This window comes from Enhydra lutris, unplaced genomic scaffold, assembly GCF_002288905.1.
Source record: "Enhydra lutris kenyoni isolate GAN:26980312 unplaced genomic scaffold, ASM228890v2 scaffoldscaffold6, whole genome shotgun sequence".
NCBI lineage: Eukaryota > Metazoa > Chordata > Mammalia > Carnivora > Mustelidae > Enhydra > Enhydra lutris.
In genome coordinates this window covers 15,525,737-15,551,057 of record NW_019154090.1, presented here as the reverse complement: position 1 = coordinate 15,551,057, position 25,321 = coordinate 15,525,737, and the positions used below count along the sequence as shown (strand labels likewise).

Here is a 25,321-nt window from a genome sequence, read left to right as displayed (position 1 = left end):
GATATTCTTTCTGCTCTTCCTCCTGCCCTCTGTCTCTCCCTCCACTCTCCATTCCCCTCCTCCCTCCATCCTGTCTTCTGTCCGTACTGTCTGTGACCAAGGTGATGGCAGAAGATGGTATCTCACAGATGCTTACCTTGTATTTTCTTTACTACTAGTGAGATTGGACATTGTTTCATGTGAATTGGCCACTTTATTTTCCTCTTCTCTGAATTTCCTTCACTTTTTTCCTTAGGAATTGTTTGCTTTTTTCTTAACAAGTTATAGGAGATATTTATATATTAAGGATTCTATATGTATTGCAACTGTTTTTCCTGATCTGTTGTTTGTTAAATTTCTTCTGTTTTTTTCATCATAGTATCTGGATTTCTTGCCTTGTTTAATAATAATTTCCCCACCTCACAGTTATATAAATATTTTCCTAAACTTTCTTCCAGTACTTTTATGGCTTTAATTATTTAATCCTGAACCTTTAATCCCTTTGGAATTATGTTTATACGTAGCAAAGAGGTAGTGGCCAAGCTTTGTTCTAGACATGCCCTCACCATTTATTAAATAAGCCATCTTTTCTGTTTTGCATTGAAATTCCATCTTCGTGGTAATTAAGTTCCTTTCTTGTATCCATTTCTGAACTTGCTGCTTTAGTCTACAGACCTGTTTGTTCTTATGTTACAACCATATCTTTTTCTTAAGTCTTTATGAAGTAAATTTTTATTATCTCTTAAGACAACTCCCCTATTTACTTTTTAAAAATAATTTTCTTTCCCATTTCTTGGCTAAATTTTGGGGAATTTATTATTCCATATGAACTTTAAAGTAATTTTACCGATTTCACTCTCCCCCAAAAAACTATTTGTATTCTTATTAAAATTTAATTAAAACTATGTAGTAATTTGGAGAGAATTAATGTTTTTGGATAATTAGACTTCTCTACCCAAGAACATGCTAACTGGTTTGAAACTTAAGTGTTCTATTTCTATATTTTGTCATTTTACCTTGAAAGTTTTTAATAGGCATCATGAATACATTGTCTCAATTAAACAGTATTACTGCTTATCCTGGTTAACAAGGACCGTGCAAAGTTTTAGTTCTCATCTCTCTTCCATCCTTGACACTCTTATAGTCAAATGGGTAATATTGTCAAATTTGTGTTTATCTCCCCACTTAGCTTGGTTTCACTCACTCAGTGTTTTAAATTTACCAATACACTATACTTAATAATTTGTCTCACTGTTGATTCCAAAATCTCACTTACTTTCTGTGTTTGGTTTCCTTTCTGTTGGAGAATGTTCTTGGAGACTAAATGGCAAACTTTTGCTCAGTCTTTGTCTGAAAATGTCTTTTGCATTCTTGATATTTTAGAATTCTAGATACACAGCACGTATAATGATTATGACAGTTATGTGTGCCTCTTTAAAAGTTTTCAACCAAAACAGAAATTATTCATGTAAAAAGGGAAAGTCTTTCACTCCTTTCTCCCCCAGTTTCCAAGTCCCAGAGAGAGCCGCTCTTCATAGTTTGCTGTTGGCCTTGTTCTGTGTAGATACAAATGTGTATGTATACAAATGGTGTATTTTTCTAAGCATAAACAATCATGTTTATAACATGATTAGAACAGTCATGTTCATATTTATATTAAAAATGGTCACATATGAAAATGATGACATTTCCTTGTCGGTGCAATGAAATCTTTCTCATTCTTTGTGATGGCTGCCTAGTTTCTCACTGTATTGGGACTCTGTAACTTAACTCTTCCTATTAACAGACATTTAATTTGTTTCCTCTTTTTTTTGCTATTACACAGGATGTTTTACCGAACATCCTTTTACTTACAGGAACATACCTATAGCGTAGATTCCTACATATTTGGCTGACCCAAAGGATGTGCACATTTAACATGTTACTGGATACACTTAACTTGTCTTCCCAAAGATTGTTTTAGTTTACAACCCTAGAGTGTGTCTGGCTCTAATTTTTGTTTTTCCTCTGTTCCCTTAGAATTTCCATACTGATCACTCAACGGCGGAAAATCGGAAGAGATGCAAGTAGGAAAAAGAAACTAAACCAGGTGGGTAGTCACACTGTTCTTACCACTCTACTGTCACATCCCAAGCGTTTCTGTGTAAATAGCTTTCTTTCTGTTTGAACGAATAAATCGGTCCCAAGGGAAATTAGAAAGGAATTCTGGTCCCATGGAGATAAAGCAGGCTGGCACTTTGCAGAAGTTATACAATATCACACCCCAGTTTTACAGACCGTTTCTTTATAGCATCAGAAAAACAAGTTACTTCTGGCGGCTCCAAAGAGCGTGGGTTTCTCCAGTCATCCACTTACGCTGATGGAATCATGCACAGAAATTATTAGCAAATTTGGGCACGATGCCAGCTTTCCTGTCCACCAATTGTTGCAAAGCTATTTTCATAAAGCCTAGGGCACATTATGGGCATTTTAATACTGTGATAGAAGAGCAAAAGCAAGCAAACCCAGCCTGGAGAAACCAGCACAGCTCACTGGTCTGACGAAGAGAGATGGTGCCTACAGGTCCCCCCACCCCCAGTTGGAAGAATATTGCATTTCATGAAATATGAATGGCATACTCTTAGAGTATGGCCACTCTGGGTCAGTGTTCATAATTAAACACTTGTGGTGTCAGTTAATCATTTTTAACAGCCTCTGATCCATGGTTCAGCCCCCTTCCCTCCCCACAACCTGCCCACCCTCTTTCGGCTCTGTCTCCCTGCAGTTAGAGCTGAATCTGTCCAAGGCCTAGTAGTCCCGGGAGCTTGGGGGATTTCCACCTCTGAATTCCTGTGCTTGGCCTAGCCTGCCTCTAGCCCCTAAGGTTCATCTTTTCTGTTGCTGGCAGAGTGAGAGTCTGGCTGCTGCCCTAGGGCTGGAACTCCCCAGCTGCTTATCAGCAGGGCTTCTGGGCCTTGCCCTGCGGTAGCTTCCCGAGCTACCATGCTTGTGTCCTGCTCTGACTCAGTGCCCCTGGGAAGCCCCTGGATGCAGCTGTTCGCAGTGACTAAGACGAAGCAGTCAGTTCCCGGGACTGCTTGTCTGGCTCGTTTAGGAGGGCAGGCCTCCAGAAGGCCTGTGTTCCAGCTGCCGCGGGAGTGCTGGGGCTCACGGCCACCAAACCTTGAGGTTGCTGGGGCTATAGGAAGTCTAGAGCTGGGGTTTTTAGCCAGGAGTTTATGGTTAGCTTCTGGGATTCAGGATTTCCCCTGTACCTACGGTTCAGTATATGTAAATGGATTTTCCTGGGCCAAGAAATGTCCTTGGCTTTGCTCAGATTTTCAGAGGTCTCTGTGAGCTCTGAATTTTAAGAAACACTGGTCTAGAGAAAGTCTGAAGTGTTGGAGACCACTGTGTCCCCCTGGGCACAAGCCTCCCAGATCTAGGATCTTGAGAGACCTCCCCAGGCCTCTGGGTTTTTCTGTTTGAAGCTGAGCTCGGACAGATTACCCAGTATCACTGACGCTGAGAGCCTTCCCGAGGGATGTCCCAAAGCCCAGTCCTGAAATCTCACTCCCAGCCCGTTTCATCTCATTGACCACAGTGGTGTACTGAACACTCCAGGCAGGTTTTCCGGTTTCTGAGTCCGTAGCTCAGAAGGGTCCCTCTAGGCAGCTGTACTGACAATGGGGAGAATAGTGTTAATGGCCGGAATTCAGTCTGGCTCCCCACTGCCAGGAACAGCAATAAATGCTTTATTCACATCATCATCTTTAACTCCCACAACCCTCCAGTGAGGTTACTACCGCTGTTTTACAGGTGGGGGACCAGAGGCACAGAGAGATCTAGTCACTCACCAGAGATCACGTAGCCAGTAAGTCAGTAAGTGATACGTGACCCAAGCTCATGAGCTTAACCACCCAAGCTTTCTGGTGAAAGTAAAGGGCATCGACAGAAAAACTAGAGTAAACAGCAAAAACAGGGTCATTTAGGACAGACTGTCCTGTATGTTGTAATAGTGAGAGCGTTGCTGGATTATAGCGGGTACACAGCTGTGATCTTAAATCCTTAAGGAAAAGTTGGCAGTACATTAAAGCATCCTATGAAAAGAATTTCTATCTATTACAATTCAGATAAGGGTTTTTTTATAGCTTTATTGAGATATGATTCGTATACCATACAGTTCACCTGGCTATAGTGTACAATCCGGTGACCTTCAGTGTATTTATAGAATTGTGTGTCTATCCCCATAATCAGTTTTAGAACATTTTCAGTACCCATCACCTTCCCAACCCCCCATCTCTCCCCAGTCCTAGGCAACCACTGATCTATTTTCTATCTCCAGATGAGGTTTTCATCTTACAAGAGTAACAGTGTGGGAATCTTGGTGATCTGGAGTGAGTCATTCCTTAAGGGATAATTAGACAAATGAAATTGGACTCTAACGTATTTTATAAATGGCTTTATTGGCTAAGAAGCTGCAAGCATGTCTTTGTTATGCCCAAGTTGGGGGTTGACATAAGCAAGAAACAAGTATTTTCTGAGTCCTTTCTACTTGGGCACATTGCCCGTCAAGCAGGCTCTTCTCGGTCCCGGCTGTAAAGCAGTGGCTTCGTGAGGCCGTGTTTCTCCGCTGGTGTCCAAACCAGTGGTAACTGGGCATGGGAGCTTTCTTTCTGTCCTCTGAATCCCTGGGTGTGGTTCCTCTGTCCGCCTTGCTGTAGTCGTCGTTGGCGTGAAGGCTGCTCGTGTAGATGCCTGTCACTCTTTGAAATTCCGGAGACAGCTCGCGCAGGGTCCTGCCGGGCCCTTGGACCACGTCCAGGAGCGAGCTCTCTGGAGCGGTTCACACTCCATCGTCTTGTCTCTCCTGACTCATTCGTTTATTCCTTCTTTTAGAAAGCGTTTCTTGGGCACTCCGCAACAGGTGCGGTGGTACGTGCCCTGAAAGCTCCTTATGCCATTTTTGCAGCCTGTGGCCTTGCTTCAGCCACGCCGGTGCCGGAGGGGGGCGGGCATTTGTGTTGAGAACAGCCGGGGGGGCCGGGAGTTCTCTGACGGGGACGAGACAGGTGCAGTGTCGTCACGTCCAGACAAAGCCGTCCCCAGAATGTGTCGTCCTGAAGGACGCGTGCTGAATGGGCAACGAGGAACTGCGGATTCGAGTCCTGATTCACTCACTCGCTGGTGGGGGTCTTCGGTGACTCATGTCACCTCTGTGAGTCACGGTCTCTCCATGGGGAGGGTTAGCTAATGCAGTGCCTCTCAAATACTTTCAGGACCATTGCTGGAAAGAGTGTGCACTTATTAAGCGTGGAGTAAACGACAGGAATGCGGGAATGTTCTGTGATTCTCGGAGCTAGGGTAGAGCTCAGACAGGTCAGGTGAGTAGGTAGAGACAAGGGTAAACGAAGACAGAGGAGAACCTCCCTTTCCTCTCCTTGGCAACCCGCTCCTGCCACATCAGCCGCTTCCCCTCACCTACTCCTAAGGGGGCTCCCACGTCCTCTGCCTCCCTGAGCCCGAGAGGCACCGCCTTTGAGGCCTGAGATCCAGCCAGTCCTGGGGGGATTCCAGGCTCCAGTACTGCCCAGCTCTGTGTCAGAGGCATCTAATTATACGGGGCTACTGTGAGGTAGCTCAGAGGCTGTTACCGTGTCCCGAGGGACAGTAGATACACCCCAGAAATGGTAGCCGTCTTAATTTTCCTATTACCGTTCTTACTTGGCCAGGAGCCGGGGCTCAGATGGTTATTTCAATCACTGGCTTGAGATCATGGATGTCCTTAAGTTTTTATATTGTTTGTGGACTGATTCGGTCATGTGACTGTATTTAATAAGCCCCTTCCACATTCAAGAACTACACTGTGTGGCGGCGATACAGTGACAAACGCGAAAGTCTGAGGACCCGTCCTCTCGGAACCAATTGGGAAGGCAGTCAGTGAACACCTGTGTCAGCACGTGTGTCCTGGCAAAGCAGGGCTCTTGTCTTTGCTGCTGGGTCCCCGGCGCATAAACACGTGGCTCTTCCAGGTTCCACGGGAGGCCGTTCAGTTAGTACTTACCTAGGATGTGTTTTGCGGATTCTGATCTCTGCTCCTAGCTCGAGGCGGTAGGGAGGCACCGAGAACTTTGTTTCTCCTTTAGCTCAGACAGGAGGATCCAAATCTGGCCGGCACTGCCCTCAGGCAGGCAGCGTCTATGCCCGGGTGCACTGTGTGAGGGAGTCCCCTCACTCACCCCACACCAGGGAGGAAGCTCAAAAATTGGCGTGGAAGGGAAGCATTAAGGCATCCAATTGGAAATGCCTATGAGAGGGTAAAATCCAAATCAGAGCCAAATCCAGAGGCACCCTTGTCCTCCAGGACCCCGGAAGGCGCCAGCCACTTTCGGTCTTCCTTCCCCACCAGCCCTGCACCCCGGCACTGAGGCCTCCTGGTGGTCTTTCTGGACACTGGGCAAGGCCCGCCTCTTGCATTTCCTCCCTGTGCCTGGCATGGTTTCCCCAGGTATTTGCCTGCCTGCCTGCCTCCCTCCTTCCCTCCCTCTCCCCCTCCGGGTCTCCACTCCGGGATCCCATCGCTGAGGCTCTCTGTGCCCTCTGTAGAGAGTCCCATACCTCTCGCCCTGCTTTAGTTTCCCCTTAGTACTTTTGCCACTCGATAATTGATTCTGTGTGCTTGTTAGTAGAGTCACTCCACTAGACCTTTGGCTTCATGAGGGCTGAGAGTCTGTTTCGTTCACTGCTGAATCCCCAGTGCCCAGCGAGTGATAAATACAATGGGAGGGAGGGAGGAACTTCCTTAAAATGACTGTGTAAATGACTGGCATCCTGAGCCCCAACTCTGCCTTATACATTTTCTCGTTACAGCTCTTAACTACGAAGCTCTTTAAAGATTCTTAAAATTTTTAAAGATTTCTATACAGAGGTGGTCCCTAAGCTCTTTTCCCTCTTCTTACTTGTGTGGGCTCCAACACCCTCCCAGCAGCAGCAGAGGCCACTGTCCTGTGTCCCCGCCGCCCCGTGTCCCTGCCGCCCCATGTCCCTGCCGCCCCATGTCCCCGCCTGGTGTTAGTAGAATCCTTGTGGGAGGCAAGGGGCGCAGCTTGAAACGGTCTCCCAGCAGTCCTGGTAATTCTGGTAGGCGCCACCCACACTTGTCACGAATATTGGGGCATGAGTCGATCTTCCCAACTAGACCATGAACTTCCTTCAAGGACACAGTGATGTCCTACTGTTCTTGAGTCCGTGGCATCTAGTCCCAAGCCTGGTATAGACTGAGTGACGAGTAAAATTTTGTGGAATGAAATGGATGGATAAATTAATATTCTAGAGATCATATCTTGCTTTTCATTCTCCTCAGTGGATTTAGGGAATGCATTTTATAGACTTTTGGTGGCCTGGAGAGGCAGCATGCTGGAGACCACGCTGGCTATCCATTGCTGAATAACACTGCAGCCCCAGTACTTAGTGGTTTGAAATAACAGCAATAATTTATTATCGGTTGTGATTTCCCTGCATCAGAAGTTGGGGAAGAGCTTGGCTGGGCGCTTAGGGCTTAGATCTCTCATGCACCTGCCATCGGGTGGTGGTTGGTGCTGGAACAGTGTAGCCAGGGGCCGCCGGCTGCTCCTCTCTCCCTGCCCTGGCAGGACCTCTCCATGTGGGCACTTCCCTGGGCTGGTTTGGGCTTCCTCAGAGCGTGGCAGCTTCAGATTCCTTACATGCAGCTTAAAGCTCCGAGAGAGAGCCAGGTGGAGGCTGTGTCTCTTCTCCTAACCCCACCTTGGGAGTCACACAGCAGCACTCCTGTTGCATCCCATTAGTTAGGAGCTAGGCACTGAGGCCACATCATTCAAAGGATGCAAATTAGATGCCGCCTCTTGATAGGAGCAACGTCAAAGCATTTGCAGACGTGTTTCAAAACCACCACAAAGACCCCGGCTTACCCATTTCATTTCCTACTTCATTCCACCCAGGGTCTGAGGGGGAAAGAACCTTGCCCAGAGGTACCCAGCAGAGCTGGAGCTCAGGACACCCTCTGGACCTTTGGCTGTTCTGCGTGGAAATGATCGCGCTTTCCTTTCCTGTCCTCCCTCCGCAGTATGCCGGGGACTGCCAGTCTCTGGGAACCACTTTAGCCAGGGCCTCAGCAAGCTGAGATGGTGTGTAAAGACCAGAAGGCCCAGGGGGACCCAGCATGCCCCGTCCCCAAGCGGTCATTCAGCTGGCCTCTTTTGCCTCTTTGCAGAGACCACTGCAGAAGCACAGGTGTCCGTGGACTGAGGAGTGTGTATCCCTCTCTCAATGCCCAGCCCTCTGTGCAGGACTAACCCTGCCCCGTCCCAGAGAGAGATGTGGCTGCGGAGGGAGTGAGAGTTTTAAATTTTGTACCCCCAAGTAATTATTTTTCCATTGCCGTAAAGTGAGATGACAAAAAATGGAATTTGGGGACAGTATTCAGAGAACCGACCTAACATCACCAAAAAGATTCTGAAGATTTTTACCTACAGCTGAAAATTCTAAATAGAACTTTGCTTAAGTGGGAAAAGTGCACATGGGAAAAGTACACGTGGGTGTGTGTTTCAGCCAGTACTGTAGACTGTTTCCTTGGGACTCTGTTGCTTTCTTGCCCTTCCTTCAGAAATGCCCTGCTGTGAGGCTGGAGACAGAGGGGAGAACAGGGAATGGACTGCGTTTAGCAAACGCTTACTAGGGCCAGGCAGGCGCCGATTCATTTCTGTGCTTCCTAACCGAATGGCACAGGCTCGATCCCACCCTATGCTCAGTGGTTACATGACTTTGGGGAAGCTACTCGACATGTCTGCACCTCAGCTGTCTCTTCTGTAGAACAGGATGAAGAACACTTTCCACTTGCTAGAGAGCTGTGCTAGAATTAAATGAGGTAGTGCCTATAAGATGCTTAGCACACAGTGTGGCGCACAGGAGGGACTCTGTATGGGCTGGCTCTGATTAGTCCCCACAGCTACCTTGCGAGACAGTTGTCATACCCGCATCTTCCAGAAGAGGCATCTTTGGTCAGGCAAGTTGCCCAGCTGTAGGGGGAGAAGCTGGTGGGCACCTGGGAGGCTCAGTCAGTTAAGCCTCTGCCTTTGGCTCAGATCATGATCTCAGGGTCCTGGGATGGAGCCCCACATCGGGCTCCCTGCTCAGCAGGGAGTTGGCTTCTCCCTTTCTCTCTACCCTTCCCTTCTGCTCATGTCTATCTCACTCTCTCAAATAAAATCTTGAAGAAGAAGAAGCTGGTGACTCCTCAGCCCCTGTCGTGTCCACCACACCACAAACTCCAGGTGGCTCAGCCAGGCCTCCCTGACCTGTGGGAGTGGTGGGCCGGGGGGCTCTGAAGCCTGCGTGTCCTGAAGGCCTCTCTGGCCAGAATCCTAGAGCTGGAACATTCTAGAAGGCAGGGCCAGGAATCCAGGTTCAAGTCTCTGTAAGGAGCAGAGTAGCAGAGAGCGTTCCGGGCAGAGAACAGTCTTGTGAAGGCCCTGAGGTCGGAAGAACATAGTTTGAGGAATTAACGAGCAAATGGGCCAAAAGACAGTGGGAATGAGGGAAAAGGTCACAGAGGGAGGCAGGGTTCAATCAGAGCAGGACTTCAGGTTGTGGGGGGATGAGTTTGGATTTTGACAGCTGTGGAATGGAAAAGCATCAAAGGTTGAATGAAACAGGGAGGTGACCCAAGGTCTGATAGGCCGACATCCCCCCCCCCCCACCCCGGCTGCTTGAACAGAAAATAGACCTTGGGCCAAGGGCAAGCTCAGAGCAGGGATGCAGTAAGGAGGCTCCACCGAGGTGCAGGTGAGACATGATGGAGACCAGGTGGTGACCGTAGAGGGGGAAGGAGGACAGATCCACGCTGAGCTTCGCAGGTGGAGGTGACGGGAGCCGGCAAGGGGTCGTGTATGATGGAGGGGGAGGAGGAATTCAGCATCTAAGCAGTCCGGACAGATGGTGCCTTCACTGAGCTGGGGAAGGCCAGAGGGGACAGGCTTGCGACTTGACGTTTGAAATGTGAAGGAGGCAGTCAGGTTGGCAAATGTAGAGCTCCGGAGGGAGGCTGCAGGCTATACGGGGAGCCATCAACACATACTATTAAGGGAAAGGGTTAAGAAGTCCAGGGACCAACAGAGAGAGAAGAGGACCCACGCCTGGTCCTGATCCCGGTCCTAGGGGCCCTGTACCACAAAAGTCCCTAACAGAGGAGGCACCCGTGTGGAAGGGCTTTCGACATGGCCCAAGATGTTGGGAGAGGGCCCTGGAGTGTGGGGGACATCTGAGAAAAAGGATGTCTGCAAGGACTGACAACCAGAAGGTCGCTGAGGACTTTGGGTGACTCTGCACCCTGCCCTTTCCTCCTCAGTGAGTGGCCTCCCGAAGCCTGTGTCTCCACCACCTGCCCCGGAGGTGCTGTTGGAGTGGGTGGTGGGCATTGCCCAGGCAGGAGACTGCTCTCTGGTGACTCAGCTCTGGGTGTGCCCGAGGCACTAGATGGTGCTTGGTGCCAGTCCGCCTCTTGGTGCAGGCCTCCCATGGTTAGAATCCCTTACCCTGCCCTTCCTCAGGTTCTGGGAGGTGCTGTTTGGGGCCCTGACTTTCCTCCTTGCCTCCGTGCCTCTCTGGTTCTGGCTCCCCACCAGAGGGAAAAGCCGCTTCCCTTTGAATTTGAGGAATGCCCACTCAGTAGGCCCTGGTAGTTCCATCAGGTTTCCATAGCCCTTTTTTCCCCTCAGAGAAACCTTCAAGAGCGTTTTCCCCACCCCCTGAGGAGACCTCTCCCATGGGACCAAGTCTCATTCTGTGCCCTGTGTCCTTTGCAAAAGGATCTGCTTTCTTTTGTATGGTCTCTGCAAATATTTAATTTTTGAAAAAGAAAAAAAAAAAAAAAAACAGGAAATGACCTTTCTGGTAAATTTGGAAACAATTTAGAGTTGTACTGGAATCTGCCTGAGCAATGAGGCCTAATAGTTGCAGTCTTGGAACAGACCATGTAGCTCTTGGCAGAGTCCGGGAACCTCTTCCGTTATAGAGCTGGGGCGGGGAGTGGGGGGGAGTGTTAGAAACTGAAGGCATAAGGTGGCTTTCTTTGAGGAGCTTGACAGTGCTCAGAGCCAACACCTGCAAGAGCCTCTGACCCCCGGCCACCAAGGTTCTGGATCTGGGTCTGGGAAGCTGCATATAAGGGTCTTCCCTTCCATCCTGGGCATTCAAATGCCTTACAAGTGACCAGACCCCAAGAAAGCCCCAGAATCTCCTGAGGTTGAGGAAGAGCAGAGGAATGTCACTCTTGAGCACTTCATAGGGTTGGAAATGAGATGGGAGATACTAGATCGCTGTAGCCCCAGACTGGCTGTTGACTCTGCCGGGACTGCCCCCTGTCCAGCTTTTCTGTAGATCTCAACACGAAGTCACCTGCTTAAGGAGGCTTTCCCCAACCACACAACCCTTAACTAAACATCCACATGCAGAGAACCTGGTCTCTTCTTCCTTTGCACTCAGCATTTATCTGTGATGATCAGGCATTTACCTGTTCAGCTCCTTTTTCTCTTATCAGACTGTAAATGTCTTTTTAGTCTCCAGTGCATACCGCATACTGGCACAGCGCCTGGCATGTAGAAGGGGCTCAGTAAACAATGAAAGAATGAATGGATGAGTGGATGAGAGGAAGGAAGAAATGAATGAATGAGAGGGAGGGAGGGAGGAAGGAAGGAAGAAATGTTAGGACCAGAAGAGCTGTAGAGAGCATATTTCGACCTTTGTTATATTCAGATGGGGGGAAGGGAAGCTGGGAGAGAGTATGGGGATCACCCTTCAGCATGGAGACTGAGCCAGAGTTCTGGCTGCTGTTTTTCTGTTTTTGTTTTTGTTTTTGCTTTTTGTTTAAGATTTTATTTATTTGATACAGAGAGAAGAGATCACAAGTAGGCAGAGCAGCAGGCGGGAAGCAGGAGACTTCGTCCCCCTGCCAAGCAGAGAGCCCAATGTGGGGCTTGATCCCAGGACCCTGAGATCATGACCTGAGCCGAAGGCAGAGACTTAACCCAATGAGCCACCCAGGCACCCCTTGGCCACTGTTTTGATGCAGGGCTGCACACCCTTGGCTCTTTCTGCCCTGGAATCTAGAACATCTTCTATTATTTACTCATTCATTAAATATGCATTGAGTTTCAACTGTGTGCGAGGCCTTTCAGCTGTAGTGGGATACCCAGGGTCGCCACTTGTGCGGAACTTACATTCCCTTCAGCACTGTAAAGAACAAAAGAAGGAAGTATAAAAGTTTTCAGCCTTCTATGCACCACAAAATGTAAAGATAAAGGAGTTAAATGAAAACGTCAAGAAGACAGTTTTACTGATAAGACACCCAATGAAAACAGGCCGTACTAGTGACTTATTAATTGTGTGCCTCTTACGTTTCCAGGTATCTTATCAGACTCCTTATACACATCATCTCTTTCAGTCTTGGCAACAGCCCCCTGATCCCCAGGGTGTTCCTCTTCTCCCCACACTGTGGCAGAGGAAGCAAGTCCAGAGAGGTGAGGGGTAGTCGGCCAAGGTCTCCAAGCCAGTGAATAGCGGCACCGGATGGCTGTTTACACTAGGTGCCTCCTGCCACACCACACGTCCCCCTTGGAGATTTGTGATGTCACTGGGGCTCCCAAGAGGGCAGAGCAGTGTAGGAGAAAGAGCTCTGGACCAAGAGTTAGCACCCCTAGATGCAAAAACTTTGGGCAGCTCACTTTTTCTTGCTGGGCCTCAGTTTCCCCAGCTTTCAATGGGAGGCTTCTCAGCATGAGCTCTGGGGTCCCCTTCGGTTTGATTATTCCACAAATGGTCTTGAGGTAAGTGGAAAAAGTGATTAATGTAGATCTCTAGCCCATACCTTACAGTAAATAAATCCCAGATAAATCAAAGACTTAAACGTGAAAAATGAAGCCATGAAAGTGTAAGAAATAAATAAGGGAGAATTCTTTACTAATCTCAGAGTGGGGAAGATATTTCTGAGTGTGATCCAGAGCCACTCCCCCTGCTTGTGCGTTCTCTCTCTCTGACGAACAAATAAATAAAATCTGAAAAAAAAAAAATTTTTTTTTAAAGGGAATAATCAGTCTATAGTAGTGAGACAACACTATACTGTACAGTCAATGAAAAAAGAAAAAGGTTTCCGCTATAAAGGATTTGGGGTTTGTTTCTTGGGTTTTGATGTAATCAGTGCTGTGGTGTCAGGGTGATCTGGAATGGTTTCCAGGAATATATTTTTAAATGAAAAAAGCAAGATTAAAAAAAAAAAGTTTCTATTGGAAATGAAAGAAAAAGGAAGGAGTGAGGGAGGGAATATATATATATATATTTTATACAGTATATTTGGAAGGACAAAGGAAGTGCTTGCCCTGGGGACGGTGTCTGAGACCAAGGAGGCCTCTGAGTGTTTGTGCTTTTCCTTTTGTACCTTCTGAGGTTTGGGGTTTCTTTTCATTTTTCAGCTTTATGTTACGTGTTACATTTCTCAAAGTATTTTCATATGTGTATTACTTGCATTTTAAAATCTCCATGGTACTGATTTTCAATCTGAAATCTGAACTTAATTTTTTTTTTAAGATTTTATTTATTTATTTGACAGAGATCACAAGCGGGCAGAGAGGCAGGCAGAGATAGAGAGGAGGAAGCAGGCTCCCAGCTGAGCACAGAGCCCAATGCAGGGCTCGATCCCAGGACCCTGGGATCATGACCTGAGCCAAAGGCAGAGGCTTTAACCCACTGAGCCACCCAGGTGCCCCTGAAATCTGAACTTAATTTTAATTTGAAGTTATAACTATATTCAAGACATTTAAGTGAAAGATAAAACCAGTAAGCCTTGTCTTCACACGAGAAGACATGATTTTGGAGGACAGTATATTGGGTCTTACTATTTTCTTGATGTGGAATTTAAAGTGTATGTCATTAATTATTATAAATATTTGAGGCAGAAATAATTGTTTAACAGTATAATACGAGGTTTTGCTTGTCTCATTTTGATTTCTGCCTCTGGACTTTTAAAGTCACCTATACCAGTTTTTCTAGCAAATTCCTTGTCTGCATTGTTACCAGCCTCTCTCCCTCTCTGAAGTGACTGCCTCTGTGGACGTTGTTAGAAGTGCCCGCAAATGCGACAGGAATGACCCTGTAGTCGCAGTGCATGCGAAAGCCCTGGACTAGGAGCAGCTGCTCTTTCTAGCTCTGTTTCTGTCTGGAGGTTCATTCCTTCTCTCGCGCGCTCTAAGTTTAGTTGACATACAATGTTCCATTAGTTTCTCTGGTACGAGGTAGTGACTTGACAAGTTTATGCCTTATGCCGTGTTTGCTACGGTACAGTTATGATATCATTGACTATATTCCCTGTGCTGTGTCTTTAATACCCTTGACTTACTCATTCCGTAACTGGAAACCTGTACCTCCCACTCCCCTTCACCCATTGTGTGCAACCTCCTTCCCCCCTCCCCTCTGGCAACCACTTTGTCCTCTGTTTCTGCTTTTGGTTGGTTGGTTTGTTTCATTTTTCAGATTCTACATACGAGTGAAATCATATGGTGTTTGTCTTTTCCTCCCCGACTTATTTCACTTAGTGTGATACACCATGGGTCCATGCATGTTGTCTTAAAGACCAAGATCTCCTTTTTTATGAAGTAATTCCACTGTGTACATATACCGCATTTTTATCCATTCATCTGTGCATGGGCACTTGGGTTGCTTCTGCTTCGCTGTTGTAAATAATGCTGCGATAAACGGGGCGCCTGGGGGGCTCAGTCGGTTAAGCGTCTGCCTTCGGCTCAGGTCATGATCTCGGGGTCCTGGGATGGAGCCCCACATCAGGTTCCCTGCTCAGTGGGGAGTCTGCTTCTCTCTCTCCCTCTACCCCTCCCCCTGCTCATGATCTCTCTCTCTCTCTCTCTCTCTCTCAAATGAATAAATAAAATCTTTAAAAAGGAATAATGCTGCAATGAACACAGAGGTGCATATATTTTTTCAAATTAGTGTTTTCGTTTTCTTCAGGTAAATCTGCAGTAGTAGAATTGCTGGGTCATATGGCAATTCTATTTCTGATTTTTTGAGGAGCCCTCACAACCGTTTTCCACAGTGGCTGCACCAGTTTATATTCCCTCCAGCAGTGTATAAAGGTTCCTTTTTCCTACATCCTCACCACTACTTGTTATTTGTCTTTTTTCTTCTAGCCATTCTGACAGGTGTAAGGTGGTATTTCATTGTGGTTTTGATTTGTATTTTCCTGATGCCGAGTGATGTGAGCATCCTTTCATCTATAAGGCCATCTGTACGTCTTTTGGAAAAATGTCTTATCAGGTCCCCTGTTTTAATCAGATTGTGTTTTTTTATGTTGGGCTGTATAAGGCTGTATTTTTGGTGTTAATCCCTTATCAGATATACCATTTGTAAATATCTTCTCCCATTCAGTAGACTTACCTTTTCATTTTGTTGATTTCTTTCTTTCTCTGTGCAAAAGCTTTCTATCTTGAAGCAGTCCCAATAGTTTTATTTTTGTTTCACTTGCCTTAAGAGACACGCCTAGAAGAATGTCAGTTACGGCCAATGTCAAAGAGCTTACTGCCTGGTTTCTTCTAGGAGTTCCATGGTTTTAGGCCACACATTTATGTCTTTAATCCATTTTGAGTTTATTTTGGTATATTGTGTAGCCCAGTTTTCCCAGCACAATTAATTAAGAGGCTGTCTTTTCCCTATTTTATATTCTTGCCTCCTTTGTCATAGATTAATTGACCATATACGCGTGGGTTTATTTCTGGGCTCTCTGTTCTGTTCTGTTGATCTGTGTGTGTGTTTTTGTCCCAGTACCATACTGTTTTGATACAACAGCTTTGTCATCTGTCTTGAAATGTGATACCTCCCACTTAGTTCTTCTTTCTCAAGATTGCTTTGGCTACTCAGGGTCTTTTGTTGGTACCATAAAAATTTTAGTATTTCTTACAGTTCTGCGAAAAATGCTGTTGGTATTTTGATAGGGATTACACAGAATCTATAGATTGCTTTGGTAGCCTGGACATTTTAACAATATTTATTCTTCCAATCCATGATCATGGAATATCTTTCCATTTGTTTGTGTCGTCTTCAGTTTTTTTTTTTAATCAGTGTTTTATCACTTTCAGAGTATGGGTCTTTTACCTCCTTGGTTATCTCTAAGGATTTTATTCTTTTGGGGGGCATGTCCTTTTTTGAGTTTTATACTACATGTACACATGTTCAAAAATGAAATAATTTAAAAATAAGGTGAATATTTTCACTATGAAGAATACAAAAAAATTTTAAGTCATAACTTAAATACTTGATGATATTATTGAGATTTTTCTTAATTTAACAATTGTGAACATTTCCCTGTGTCTTTTAAAAATATTCACAAACGTGGGGCACCCGGGTGGCCTAGTTGGTTAAGCGTCTTGACTTTTTTTTTTTTAAGATTCTATTTATTTATTTGACACAGAGAGAGAGATCACAAGTAGGCAGAGCAGCAGGCAGAGAGGGCAGGGGAAGCAGGCTCCCCGCTGAGCAGAGAGCCCCATGCGTGGCTTGATCCCAGAACCCTGGGATCATGACCTGATCAGAAGGCACAGGCTTAACCCACTGAGCCACCCAGACACCCAAAGCATCTGACTCTTGATTTTGGCTTAGGTCATGATCTCTCAGGATTGAACCCCAAGTCAGGCTCCACACTCAGCAATGGGGAGCCTGCTTAAGATTCTCTCCCTCTCTGGGGCACCTGGGTGGCTCAGTGGGTTAAAGCCTCTGCTTTCAGTTCAGGTCATGATCCCGGGGTCCTGGGATCAAGTCCCGCATCGGGCTCTCTGCTTCGGCAGGGAGCCTGCTTCCTCCTCTCTCTCTGCCTGCCTCTCTCCTACTTGTGATCTCTGTCAAATAAATAAATAAATAAATCTTTAAAAAAAAAAAAAAAGATCATCTCCCTAAGCCCCTCCCCCTGCCTGTGTTCTCTCTCTCTCTATCTCAAAATAAATTCACAAACATTTTAATGCTACTTATTTGGCTATAAATTGGTGAAATATGTTTATATTTCTCTGTTTTCCATAGAAGCTCATTTCGGTGTCTTAGTTTTGGACTATTATAAATAATGCCATAATGGATATCTTTATACATTAATTTCATGCACAACTTGGACTCTTGTCTTAGAATCAGTTATTATGAGGGACTCCTGGGTGGCTCAGTCAGGTAAGTGTCTGCCTTTGGCTCAGGTCACAATCCCAGGGTCCTGGGATCAAGCCCTGCATTGGGCTCCTTGCTCAGGAGGGAACCCGCTTTTCCCTCTGCCTCTGCTGCTCCCCCTGCTTGTGCTCTCATGCGCTCTCGCTCTCTCCCTCTTTCTCAAATAAATAAAATCTTAAAAAGAAGTCTGTTATTATGAGCTTAGTTGCTCAAGGATATGAAAAAAGTTGAGGTTTCTTGATGCTTCTGAGCAAATCACTCCCCAGAGAGGCTCTGGCAAGTTTATACTATCATTAGCAGTCTGATAATGACCATTTTCTGATGCAGTTTCCAACTCTAAGGATTTATTTCCCCGTTGCTGTTGACTTTAAAGAGCAGAGAGCAAGAATTCAAATGTTGAAGAAAAGTGAAATTGTGTGCTTGTGCTGTGGCTCAGAGGGCTCCCCTGACTATAGCCTAAAATCGCTTTGGAATCCGTCTTCCCCAAGAGGGTGAGGATGGAGAATGTTGGCCGCATTGGTGTTTTCCTTGGGCTTTGCGCTTGGCACACTTCCCTCTCTGAGCCAAGAGGCTCAGCTCCCTGCACAAGGTAGCCTGTAGGCTACCTAGGAAAGGGCAGGAGCCAAAGCCCCAGGTTGTCTATTCCAGCCGGAAGCTGGCCTTTTAGATGAAGCCTGTGACTCCATCCCGCAGTGGCAGATCCTAGAGAGAGCAGACGAGAACATCACAGCAGTCTACGGGGGGCAGAGTCCTTTCCCAGCAGTCCTAACAAGTCCCTTTATTGGCCGCACAGAGAGGGAGAGAGAGATGGAGGGTAGATAGATAGGTAGACAGACAGAAATTTGAGAAATATTTATTTTTATGTATGTATGTATGTATGTATGTATTTGACAGATCACAAGTAGGCCAAAGGCAGGCAGAGAGAGGGGGGAAGCAGGCACCCCGCCAAGCAGAGAGCCCGATGTGGGGCTCGATTCCAGGACCCTGGGATCATGACCTGAGCTTAAGGCAGAGGCTTTAACCTACTGAGCCACCCAGGCGCCCGAGAAATACTTACTGATCACATAGTCTTCGCCAGGCACTGTCTTGCGCTCTGAGCGTGTTGGCTCAGCTGCCCTGAAGAAGCCTTTTGGTCTGCCTGGTGAAATCCCTGTTCTCATAGAAGCAATACTCTAATTGGAAAAGAACTAAAGAGACAGGGCTTGGGGAAATGGTGTAGCCTGCCCGAGGGTCTGTCCCCTGCCCTCGGCCGCCTGGGCCTAAGAGCCCGAGGGGTCCACCCAGGACCTTCCAGAGTCATGGTTATAAACTCACCTCACTGACTGCGAGCGGTCTTATGGCAGTTTAAATGAGGACCAGAAAGCGTAGAATGACTTGGTCACTTTTCTCTTTATTATTGCTGTTCGAATCGTCAGAAATGTTATTGTTACTCCTGTTACTGCAGCAGGCCAGTCCCCTGTTGGGAGGCTCTGAGCCATTTCCCAAGAGGGAGAGTGCAGAAGTAAAACTTCTGTGACCTGCGGAAGGAACCCCTTCTGGGACTTCGGGAGAGTTTGGTTTTTGCTGTGTTGTTGTTTGCTGAGAAGACAAAGCACTAGGGCAACGTCTCTCCAGGCAGCCCGGAAAGGTAGTCTGAGCACGCCCTCTGCTGGAGCGTGGGGGGATTGCCTTGGGCTCTGGCCCTGCCTTTATTTTGCAGATGGGGGTAACAGGCCCAGGGAGGCGCAGGGCATTCTTGGAATGCCCCAGATGTATTCTTAGTTGTCTTTTCTGAGCTAGGTGTTGTGGGGAGATGTGAGGCCAGCCCTCCACACTGGCAACCCAACCTTTCTCCCCCCCCCCCACCTTACTGAGCCCCACCCCACCCCAGGCACCTCTGCCAACGTCAGTCACCTAACACCTAATACAAAAGCGTCACACAGTAACTTGGGCTGAAAAGAACAAAGATAGTCTTAGAAGTAAAAGTTCCCCTTAGTTACAAAAAAACCACACTTGATAAGGTTTCTTTCCTTGTATCTGCTCTTTTCCACAGAACCTAGCTTCTGTCCTAGGTGTTGTTTTGCAATTAATGGTTTATCTCAGAAACCTTGCTGTGTCAATATACCTGTGTGATCTGACTGCCTTCAGAAAATCAGTTTCTTAAATGTTCATGTCCCCCAGCAGATGGACATTTGTTTACGTAATAGCAATATTGACCGTTGGCAAGGGCGCAGATCAACAGACACTCTTACATGCTGCAAGTGGGAATATAAATGGGAATAGTACAGAATTTAAAAAGGTTTTTATCCCCTTCGTTTTTTGTCGTCATAATACCTACGCTAATTCACGAAGGCAACTTGGAAATGTGTCTAAACGGTGAGGCTTAAAAATCATCCCATCCTTCTCTTTAGCGTAGCAATTCTACTTCTAGAGGGTTACTTTGATAACTAGAGCGAGGCACAGACTTACATGAAGACCTCGTCCTGTCTGTGATGGTAGAAAATTGGAAATATCTCCATGTTCATTTCTAGGAGACTGATCAAATCGTGGCACATCCAAGTATATGTGTACAAAACTCATCTAGAGGGAACCTTAATGACATGTTCTAGAGTTCTACAAAGCAGGCTATAAAATACAATGGGTAGTACGATTCCCCCAGTGTTTTCAAATATATATATGGCTCTTCTTCATATGTGTGGTTCTTTTTGGTCTCTAGGCTATATTATCTACCAGCAGAGCTCTTAATCATCTCCGTAGTAGTAACTTCTAATTTCGTTTTTCTTCCCCATACCCTCCCCCATCTCTGAGTTCCAGCCCCTTCCCTCCATGTACCTTCTTAGCATTTCCCCTCACAGGGCTCACAGGCATCTCCAAGTCGGGGTGGTCAAGTAGAACTCTTAATCTTCCCCGCCTGTCAGGCCCCAAGTATGCCTCCTCTGCTGTCCGTCTCAGGCAGCCACACATCCACTCAGTCGGGTCAGAAAGCTCACTTCCCCACCAGTCAGATACCAGGTCCTGTTGATCTAACCTCCAAGTCACATCTAGAATCTGCACCACCGCCTCCTTCCTCTGCTGACTGTCGTCTCACACCTCACCTGCAGGAGCCCACAGCTTGCCCCCTTCTGGGCCCTGCTCAGCCCAGATGCCAAAGTCTTCCTTGACCACGCAGCTCTGATCTTTTGGGACCTGCAGCCAGTTGCAGATGGGACCCGGGCCCTGCCAGCTCAGCAGCACCCTAGGCGTCCCTGCCCCTCGCCCAGCACACTCCAACCTGGAGCTCTTCTGGGTCTCGCATCTCCCCCTACCCTTCCCTTCGCACGCTCTTCCCCTCCACTCATCTAGATAACACCTGTTCTTCCTTGGAGCTCACCTAAAATGTTGCTTCCTGATCCCCAGCCTTGGTCAGACCCTGGTAAGTCACTCCAGCACCCTGCCTTCTCCCTGGAAGCCCTGAGCCCCCTCGTAGTTCCGCGGGTGACTTAGGCAATTCGCTACGGCCGCCAGCTGGCTGGCGGCTCCATGGGGGCAGAGACTGTGACGGGCTTGTTCATGGCCACATCTCACCAATGCTAGACCCGCGTCAGTAACTTTAGAGGAAAGACAAAGGCTGTTCTTTAAACTGCTGTTAGTGGTTTCCTGGGTGTGAAATTATGGGTGATTTATTTTGTTCTTCATATTTTTCTTGGCTGTTCTGTCTTCAGTGATTGAGGCAAAAACTGTCATTTTTTCAAAAGGTGTCTGTGCTGGGCCCAGAGCGGAGTCTTCCCTGCGGGCTGCACCTGGCCTCACGGGTCCTCCTGCCCCTGTCCCACAGGTCTGAGGAGCGATGCGACAGGCATGATGGAGGTTGAGTCCTCCTACTCGGACTTCATTTCCTGTGACCGGACAGGTCGTCGGAACGCAGTCCCTGACATCCAGGGGGACTCTGAGGCTGTGAGCGTGAGGAAGCTGGCTGGAGACATGGGCGAGCTGACACTCGAAGGAGCAGGTCAGAACGCATGGGTCTTCATTCTTCTGGGCTCCGGGGCCGCCCGCCAAGTCCTAGACTGCCCACATTAAGTCAGGCCCCAGTCTCAGGGTCAGTGGCCAAGGGGCCAACCAGTTTCTAGGCTGGAGGGCCCTAGTGTCTCAGGCCCTAGGACTCTTCGGCCAGGCGTCCAGCCTCCTCCCTTTTCCTCATCGCCCTCTCCATGCACAGGTCCTATCCATTCTCTTCCCAGACATGTGCCAGGGCCATCTACTTCCCTCCATCCCCACCAGCCAGCCTGTGGCCAGCAGGACTCAAACTGTCCCATTCCATCATGTCTCTGTGGCAAGGCCCCTGTCACACTGACAGTGAAGCACCCTACTGTGTGACCAGGCCCTGCCCTCCCTCTTGGATCTCAGCAGGGGCCCCTTTGCCCTCACCTTCTGTCCTCCAGCCATACCCACCATGGATCTCTTTCTGTCAAGGCACAAGCCTGTCCTGTTCAGAGCCTCCTGGGTCATGGTCTCCTCTGCTAGAACCTTCCCACCCAGTCCTATGGCTGAATTCCTACCAGGTGCTCAGAGGGGCCCGCCCTGACAGTGAAGGTTTCGTGTGTTGGAATGTGAGCTCCAGGAGAGCAGGTGCTTGGAAACCACGGGCTGCAGGAGTGAGTTGAAGGGGGAAATAGCAGCCACCAAGCCCCCATCGTGCCCCCTCCTTCCCTTCCTGTCCTAGTGGACTCCTCTGCTCCGTCCACCGGTCAGCCCTGGGGCCTTGCTCTGGGCGGCCTTCCCTCACCCTCGTGCACTGGGTAGAGCCCTCTCCTCCCTGTCCCCATAATTCCTCAGAGGCAAGGTCTGTGTCACATCACCTCCCACAGCTGACTGCAACTCTAGGGCTCCATGGGTCTCCCACAGAGCCGTCCTGGAGAGCCACCATCGTCCCCCCCGCCCCCACCTTATAGTCTCCAGCCTAGAGCGCGTTGGCCAGAAGTGACCCCTGAGTCCAAAACAGACTGTGGGGACATGGACTCAACCCGCTCCTGTTCTAGACAGACCGACAGGCCCAAGAAGCTGGGTGGGTCGCTCAGGGTCACCTGCAAGTGAACACAGAACGGCACCCTGCGCAAGGAAGACACCGCACACCCTGCCCTGCTCCGGGGGTCTGTCCGCCCTCCCTGTCCTGTGGCCCAACCTCCTGCCAGCTCGCTCAGCCCGCTGCCGCTGACCCGGCCAGAGGAAAGCACATCTGCTTCTCAGTGGCCCCTGACGGACCTTAACACGCTGCTCCCTGGGGCTGGTTCTTCCTGCCTTCCCCTCGCTCCTCAGAGACCCAGACCCTGACCACCTGCCCCTCTCCTCCCAGCCACCTCCACAGCCCCACTTTGCACAGCACCCCTCTGGGCTGGGGGCTTCTCCCCCTGGATCTTTGTCTTGTGCCCTGGGACATGGCCCTTGGTAGCAGGGACGGGTTGCCTAGTCCAGGGCTGCTCACGGCCCAGCGCGCCTGCCCCCACCACAGGCTGTGCTGCCACAGGGCTTGCTCTGAGCTTCTGCAGCCTTCTCCTCGACTCTGGGAACCTGTTCCATCCCCCTCTGCCTCAGCAGTGGTAGCCACTCCGTGGACCCTGGCCCTTCAAATACCTGTTTCCTCTAATTTGGAATCCCTGAAGTGTCTGGGTCCTCTGGGTCTAGGACACTAGCCTGCCAGCGTGACCTTTAAAAAGGGGACCTGAGGAAGGAACAGTCGTCACTGCAAGGAGGTGAAGCACTCATGCTACAGTTGTAGGCCGGCCAGGCCAGGGAACCTTCCAGTGGGCCCTGCAATGAGTGGCTTCCACAGGCAGGCCTGGCAGCTGTGCTCAGTCCCCCAGGCTCCCTGAGGGAGTGGGTCTACAGAGATTCGGACCATCAGGCCTGGCTGAGAATCTGATTGCTTAAAACAGCCCAGGAGATGGAGACCTGGCCCTATGGATGGGGAGGCCGGGCCATGGCCTATCCTGAAGGACAGGGGCCAAGTCTGGTGCTTGTTAACGCTCCCTTAGCTTATCCTACCTTTCCTGATCCCTCCGCATGTGGAGAGCACAAACATTTCCTTACTTTGCCTAATAATGAAAAGAAAGGAGTACCCTTCCCAGCAGTACAGTGACCACAAAACATTTCAAGTGTGTCCTGAAACTGGCCCCAAGGGGGTCCCAAGGGTAGTGGTTGGTAAAGTAAGTGTTCAAGAACCTTCTCCCTGGGGCACCTGGGTGGCTCAGTCAGTTAACTGTCGGACTCTTGATTTCAGCTTAGGTCATGACCTCAAGATCATGAGATCAGCCTCACCTCAGGCTCCACACTGGGCCTGGAGCCTGCTTCAGATTCTGTCCCTCTTCATCTCCTTCCCTGCTCACTCTTGTGCTCATTCTTTTAAGAAAAACAAACACAAAACCAACCTTCTCCCCTGGCCAAGAGAGAGCTGGGACTGGCCGAGAGGAATTGTTACCATGGGCAAAGACCTTCCCACGTGCCAGATGACCACCTGTGGGCCTTGCACTCCCGTCACATACAGGTGGAAGTGTGCAAAGGCTCAGAGAGAGGAAATAAATTGCCTGATAAGAGGAAATAAATGGCCCCACAGCAAGGAAAGGGTAGAGCAGAAATTACTAGGGAATCTGATGAGAATGTTCTGCTTGCCAGGGTCAAATAGAACATCACGAGCTAGAAAATTTGCCCAAAGTGCAGAATAGTTTGTCAGGCTTCTGGAAGTCTAGAAGGACCCTCTGGGCCCAAGCTTCTGCTACAGGTACCACCCCAGGATAGGGGGTCATGGTGGGCCAGGGTGAGGCCCGTCTGGTAAGGACATGGCAGAGTGAAACCGCCATGGGCTCTGCCCCAGCCACACCCTGGTTCTCCCTGGAGCACCTGCTCCCGGCTGGGACTTCATCTTTGCCCTTTCCTCTTGGAGAACCCGCACAAACTTCTCAAACGTCGCTCAGTAGACCTTCACTGGATACTAAGGCTTATAGCCATCATCTGTGGTCCTGGCCTTTCACTGACCTTAATTATACTAGTAGCACCGCATGCAAGTTCTTTGTAAACATTAACATGTTAGAGGCCAGGTTAAAGGTCCCTTTGGCCACTGCCACCCCAATCCAGCTCGTGTCCTGCGCCCCAGGGCTCTCTTATTACCACTTTGGGCCCTTCCAAGTAGGTTTCTGTGCTTTACGTTTGTATGTTCCTTTTCTCTCCTCTCCAGAAGGACAGACAGAGGCGGGCGCCCCAGACAAGGCAGCCAGCAGCCAGCCTGAGAGCAGCGATGGGACCACCTCGTCTTGAGTCTGACCTTGCCCATGGAGGATGGAAAAGAGACCTGCTGTCCTTGCCTGGACTGGGAGCCCTGGCACTGGCCTGGCAGCCTCTTCTCTGAGCCCCGGTCCCAGGCAGGCCAGGGCAGAGTGAAAAGGCACCCCCAGAGGCCACCGTGGCCCCTTCCCTGGGAAGGCCCTCCACCTGCACCCTGAGGCTCCCCTCGCCCACCACCTCCTCACTGTGCCCAGGTACACTTCCAGGACCCCGCAGCTGTGGGGCATTATTTATTCAGTGGGTGCCTGAGCAGCCCCCCCAAGAACGCAACTCCAGAGGTGGCCTGGGCAGCAACCCCAGCCCAGCTCTGCCCCCCCTCCAAGCCCAACCTTCTGGGTCAAGATCTTCATATCCCTTTTTTAAAAAACACTTTTAAACTTTTTAAAAACTTTAAACTTTTTTTCAGCAGAGGGGGCGGGAGCTGTGTTTGGGTTTTTTTTGGAAGGCATTAGAAGTTAACCTGACCGTCTGTGCGGCTCTGCGTCCCCTCATGGAGCTCCACAGATCCATTTCTAGGCAAGGGTTTTGTGCTCAAAACTGTCTGATCAACTCTTTGCCCTTTCTACCGAGATAAGTGACACCTAGGACCCAGGAAATAAATGCTGATGATTTGTGTGACTGGTTTATGATTATTTCTTCTTTAAGCAGCAAAAGCAGGGGTGGGCCTGGTTTCCCCAAGTCCACGGTTAGCTGAGATCTGTCAGTGCCCCGGGCTTCCGTGCAAGGAAGTACCTGAGAAGAGGCTGGTCTTCACAGAGGCTGGTACCCTCCTTGGCTCATCAGTCTTCCACTCTCCCTCTTGCCACCCCAGTCCACAGCTCACCCAGACGGG

At 48.7% G+C, this 25,321-nt stretch overlaps 1 protein-coding gene across 4 annotated transcripts in view; it reads left to right on the top strand.

Annotated features, from left to right (window-relative positions):
- The window catches only part of LOC111141393 (cAMP-dependent protein kinase inhibitor gamma), a 96,705-nt gene extending 71,915 nt beyond the window's left edge, over positions 1 to 24,790 (top strand). For all 4 annotated transcript variants that reach the window (XM_022493906.1, XM_022493907.1, XM_022493908.1 and 1 more), the window contains exons 2-4: positions 1,999 to 2,068; positions 20,990 to 21,163; positions 24,383 to 24,790. In XM_022493906.1, coding sequence (XP_022349614.1) covers positions 21,013 to 21,163; positions 24,383 to 24,462 — 231 coding nt within the window. In that variant the 5' untranslated portion in view covers positions 1,999 to 2,068; positions 20,990 to 21,012 and the 3' untranslated portion in view covers positions 24,463 to 24,790. The remainder of the gene's footprint in view (positions 1 to 1,998; positions 2,069 to 20,989; positions 21,164 to 24,382) is intronic.
- The last annotated feature ends 531 nt before the right edge of the window (positions 24,791 to 25,321 follow it).